We start from the raw sequence: 5,654 nt of genomic DNA, 5'->3' as shown, positions 1-5,654 counted from the left end.
CTTCCGAAGATGGATGGTGGAGATTAAGGCCAAAGTACCTTCCTGCTCAAGAGAGCCTTTGGGCAGGACCCTCAGTGCAGCATGCTCAGCCCTGGCAGGAGACCTCGCTACCTTCCATGCACCTCGCAGCCCCTCTCCCTCCTCTGCCCGGACACTCTCCACCCGTCTCCTCCTTCTCTCTGCTCCACTTTCCTGCACTGGCAAGATTATTCTCCCAGAGCCATTTAAAGCTGCTTTTGCCTCTGTTCCTGACAGCTATGGAAAGCAAAGGGGTTTTAGCTGTGCTCTAAGGCTCTGCAGTGCTCTTTGCTGAGCTCTGCTCTTCTGCAGGCTCAGCTCACGGGACAGGGCTCACGCCAACCCCGGCGGAGGCTGTTTGCACAGGCTCCAGCCACAGACCTCTCCCCAAGGCTCCATGGGTTGGAGCATCACAGTCCTGTGCTGCTCAGCCCTGTGCTGTGTGCTCAGCATGCCCCACAAACCCCAAGCCCCTGTATCCAGCACCACAAGCTGCAGCTGCCAGCACCCAGGAAGCAAAACCTGCCAGAAACGAGTGACCTACGTGTGTGATGGATCCTCGGTAGGTGATGGGTGACTCCGGAGGGGGTCTGGAGGTGGGTGTTCCCTTGGTGATGCTCCCTCCTGAGGCAGAGCTGAGGGAAGTACCTGTAGGACACAAAGCCAGTGAGCTGGGGGCTGGATTTGCTGTTCACCACAAAAGCTGTGGGGCTGAGACTACTAAGCACAGGATTTGACCCAGTCTCTAGCAAGCTGAGGTACTGGAGGGGAAGCCCTCCAAGAGATGTCAGTGTTAAATCCCAAACCTTGCAGAGCATTTCCCACCCCATCCCCTGAGGGACCCAGCCCTGCGAGTGTGGGGCCAGGAGCTGGAAAAAATGGGGGTTTTGAGGCTGTCATTGCCCTGCTGCCTTCGTGGAGGGGCTGGGCAGATTCACAGGCCTGGGAGAAAGCACAGCCTGTCTCATCCTCTCCTGATGCATCAGAGCAGATCTCCAGTGAGATGCAGCCTGGGGTGGTTTGAGTTCATTCGTGTGTTATCTGTGTTGGGTGGAGCGAGTCCACCACACTCCCTGTATCCAACTGCCTGAGTTGGAGGGTTTCACAAGCCACAGTTTGCACTTCAAAAGCAACACCTTTGCATTTATTTTCTTCTGCCATTAGCTAATGGAGAAAGAAACATGGGAGGGCTGGCAGGCTGGGCGTTTAAACAAAACGTGGCACCTGCCCAGCTGCAGCAGCAATAGCAAAGAGCCTGAAAACCAATTCATGGCATTTAAACAGGTCTCGCTTTGTCTTAACCAACAGATTTTAGGGTCCCCCTTGAACACAAAACCTCCATCAGAATCAACACACAAAGCCCTGATTCGAGGAGACAGCTAGAAATGTTGAGACATTGCACAGAGCCATCTGCCACCCCGCTGGCACCACCAGAGAAAAGGAGATGAAGAGATTCCTTCAGCTGGGCACAACCCCAGAAATCAAACCCCAAATCACCGGGCAGCCTCAGCCAGCGTGGTGCTCGCCAGGCTTGGCAGTGCCAGCATCCCTCCCCTCCCACAGCCTAGGCATGCACCAAGCACCCCCAGCTCCTCACCCCGCAGGATGGAGCCCTCCTGGGGCGGCTGCAGAACCAGACTTTCTGGCTGGCTGGCCTGGCTTCGAGGAGAAAGTTGTTCCTGCTTTACTCCAGGAAAAGGCACTGGAAAACATGAGGCATGTATCAGCATAGGTGCAGGGCACGGGGCTGCAGCCCTCAGCTGCTCGAGGATTTCAACTTTGCCAGCCCCGAGCCGGCACCTCCTCGGTGCCTTTGCTGTCCGCACCGCTTTGGGGTGGGCTTCACCAAGGCTGCGGTGGTTGGTTGAATGCACAACCATCAGCGAGCAAAGCCAGATCCTCTGCCCTGGCAAAGGCACTGCCAGGAGCTGCCCGCACCAGGACTGGAGCTGGCACTGGAAACCCCACACAGAATCCGTATCCCTTCCCCCCCAGACTTGGTCCCTTGCCCATCCCCTCCTGCTGTTAAGAAATGCTTCCAAATCTGCAGACTAAACACTTTCTTTGTTCACTTCAGGTCATTTACTCTTTATCCTACCAGCCTGGGGACCGGCAATATATTTCCTTCCTTCAATCACAGTATTAGCCAGAGGGTATTTCTAGGCTGGGATGTGTCCCTGACCGAGTTGCTACTTTCCTATGCTGCACAAATTCAGCTCCCTGTGCCTCTGCTATCCTGACAGACTAATCCTTTCATCCTTTTAGCAGGTCTCTCTGCACTCCCTTGCTGTGTCCTATGATGCTCCTTTCCCCTATGCCACCAGCAAGCTCGCTCCCTGCTGCTCTCAGAGCACATCAGAAATCACTCACCTCCCAATTCCTTACCCAGTTTCTTGGGATCCATGGTCAGTGGCAGGCCCATGGTGATGGAGCCAACGGGGACCTTGGCATGCTCGGAGCTGTAGGGTGTGTGGAGCTGGATGGGCACGCCCTGTGGAGTGACAGGAGAGGTCAGGGAGCGGCTGCTGGTCCCTGCGAGGCTTCCCCGGCTGCTCCCACCTGATACTGTACCTGGGAAATGGATCCGATGGGTCTCTCCAGCACAGAGGGGTGCTTGGTGGAGGAGATGAGGGGAGGAGGGTTGGAGATGCCAGCTAGCCTCTGCAGCCCTGAGCGAGAGCTCTCATGCAGGTTTAGCGGGATGGGGTGTCCTGTGTGGAAAACACGAGCGTTAGCAAGATGAAGGGAAGGGAGAGAAAAAGGCCAAGGGAGGGAGCAGGGGCTGGATGAACTGGCTGTGTCGCTGCACTAGGATCCAAGTCACACAATCATTTTGGAAAAGACCAGAATAATTTAAATCAGCTCCTCATCCTCCCTGCAGCCTGAGGATGTTCTGCACCTGCCTTGCCTGCCCTCCAGCCAGAGAGGGACACGCAGTGAGGGATGGAGCCTGACTTCACACCGAGGGCAGGGCAAGGAGCATCCACACTTCTGCAGCAAACTGTGTCCCTAAACCTGCTCCTGCCAGAGCTGGGAGACCCCCCTGACTTCCCTCAGACCACTGGATTAGCAGTGAGGGAGCTCCCTGCCAAGCCAAAGCAAGTTGTTAGCAGGTGTCTGTGGAACCCTCTCTTGCCTACTGAAAACCCTGCACTGATTTAAGAGCACGACCCATGATACTGGCTGCAACCACAGCCCCTGTGCTCAGCCCCAGCTCAGGGCAGAGGGCACACACTGCACAGCCGGTGCTTGTACTTGCCTGGTGGGTTATACTGGAACAAGTGGGGCTCCGCCTGGGGAGAGGTTTTTATCACATCTCGGGAGTAGGACAGGACAGGAGGCCAGCACGAGGCGGCTGTCGGCTCTGCGCTCAGCTTCTGAGCCTCCACGATGGCTGAGAAATGCCCGGACTTTTCTGCAAGGGAAACAGAAAGCGATCAGCTTGCTGAGGGCTCCCTGCGGAGACGGGCAGGGAAGCCAGAGACAGCTCCTGGCCTGGGAAGTGGCTTCAGTTCAGTCCAACCTGGCCATGAGATGAGGGCTGATTCCCCAACCACATTCAAAAGAAAAAGCCTCAGTGTCACTGCCCCTGTTCGACAGCACTTATTTCACTCAGCAGCTTAAAGTGCAGTGGGGATGACAGATGTCTGTGCTGGTGACTCTGCTGGTGGTCACTGCTGGCTGGGACCTCCATGGACATCCCACCCCACCCAGGAGAGATGGCATTTGATGTGCAGCTGGTCACTGGGACAAGGACAGTGTCCAGCTCCTCACCAGGGCTCAGCCATGTGAGAATTTCTCCTGGGCAGATCCCACCTGTACCCACAGCTCAGCATCAGGCACCATGGCAGGGCTGGGGGGATTAACGATGATCCTGCCAAACCCTCTGCTGAGATTAAAGCCAAGAGGCATCAAAGTTGACATCCCTGGCATGTGGTGGACATCCAGCAGGTGCTGGCTCGCTGGTGACAGCACAATCTCTGGTGGGCAGACAAGCATGGAACACCCAGGGACCCCCAAGCCACTGCCAGGGAGCACCACGTGCAAGCACACCGGGAACAAACTCATCCTCACATCACATCGCAAGGTGAAAGCTCAGCCCCTATTAAAGGAGGGCTGCAAACCATCCACAGGCTGCAGGAAGCGGCCAGAAATAATGGCATCAGCCTGTTGGACAGCACGGGAGTAACGTGCGGTGCCTGAAGGGGCCAGATGTTCTCTGAACACCTGGGACAACCACACTGTACGAGACTGGCAAAGGCAAATGAAGATTGAGATGGGCTCTGCGGGACAACCTCTGTGAGGTGGCTTGCTGGTCCTCTGCAAGGCACCAGGCTGGAGGTAGGAAAGCTTCCTGAAATTATCTGGCTGAGGATATACTGGATGCCAGGCTGGGTTCACTCTGGCTGCAAAAAGGTTGATCAGAGGCCAAGAAGTGCCTAATGGCAGAGGAGCCAGGCTGGGGATGCCCAGACCCTGCCGTGCTCTGCAGGGTGCTGGGTCAAAGAGGGGCTTCATCTGCACCAGCTCCATCCCAACTGCATCTGTCTGCTTTGCTCAGCAGACAGATGAAAGAGCCTTTTCTGGATGCATTACAGGTCGGTTTGGAAGGATTTGTTTATAATCCATAAACACTTAATTTTGCACTGCCCTTCTTCCCCAGACCCACCTGCATTATGTCCACATTGACCAGAAATTAGAAACCGGGCAGTAAACAATAACAATCACAAATGAACCCAGCCTTTAACCATCAATTTTTGATAAAAATAGATGCCTGAATCCTGCTAAGCCTAATAACAGGGCAAGTAGATTATCAGAGGCCCAATTTAATGAGGCTTTACTGCATTATCATTATTAATGCTCAGTGTACTCAGAAGCTGGGAGATTATTCTTGTCCCCTTCAGTGAGAGAAGAAATCCATTATCACCAGGCAGAGGTGTCCAGGCACTCACACCTCTGCAGCCTGGAGAGGCCAGACCTCTGCTGGAGCTGCTTCTCTTTCCATGCTGGATCCCAGAGAGGCTCCCTTTGTTCCACCAGCACAGGGGAACACAGGCACATCCTCCAGCACAACGGAGAGTCCCTGGCACGTCCACGCTCTCTGATTTTCTCCCCTTCAGCTCAGCTCTGCTCATGTGGCAGCGAACGGCACTGGGATGTCCCGGCTGAGGATGCTCTCTGATGCCAAGGCACTGTCAGCCAAGGCTACATGTACCCTGGATGGCTCTTGGAGAGCCCTGTCCTCCTCCCCTTCCCGCGGGAGCCGTCCCCTCCCCTGTGTGCCTCTCCAGCCTGTGAAATGCAGCCAGTTCCTAATTGCCCCCACATTAGCGGGTGGCTATAACTCAGCCAGCTCTTGATAAAATAGCACTTACGCGGGGAAGAGAGAGTTCCTATTACCGTTTATCAAGCCCCTGGAATGGGAGTGAAGGAGTCAGAGTTTATATGATCCGTCATCCAAATTAATGCTCTTGGCTCCCCATCGCCTACAAAGGCCAAATGAAACACAACTACATCAACACAAAACATATCGTTGGCTTTCAAATCGCCGAGCGATAACCAAAGATACGCCCGACGGCGACTCGGCAATGGGAAAAGGGATCCGTCTGCCTGTCGGTGAGATGCAGGCAGGGGCG

The 5,654-nt window shown here is 55.1% G+C and overlaps 1 protein-coding gene across 1 annotated transcript in view; it reads right to left on the bottom strand.

Annotated features, from left to right (window-relative positions):
• LOC104529735 (nuclear receptor corepressor 2) overlaps positions 1–5,654 on the bottom strand; it is a gene marked incomplete at both ends in the record, with an annotated part of 44,211 nt that overhangs the window by 21,301 nt on the left and 17,256 nt on the right. Inside the window, 5 exon segments of the mRNA XM_029086532.1 lie at positions 563–666; positions 1,616–1,720; positions 2,404–2,509; positions 2,590–2,729; positions 3,278–3,433. Of these exon segments, the coding sequence (XP_028942365.1) occupies positions 563–666; positions 1,616–1,720; positions 2,404–2,509; positions 2,590–2,729; positions 3,278–3,433 (611 nt within the window).

The sequence above is a fragment of the Antrostomus carolinensis genome, unplaced genomic scaffold (genome assembly GCF_000700745.2).
Source record: "Antrostomus carolinensis isolate BGI_N321 unplaced genomic scaffold, ASM70074v2 scaffold30068, whole genome shotgun sequence".
NCBI classification, from domain to species: domain Eukaryota; kingdom Metazoa; phylum Chordata; class Aves; order Caprimulgiformes; family Caprimulgidae; genus Antrostomus; species Antrostomus carolinensis.
The sequence above is the reverse complement of the archived record's forward strand: the minus strand, read 5'-3'. Positions and strand labels throughout refer to the sequence as shown.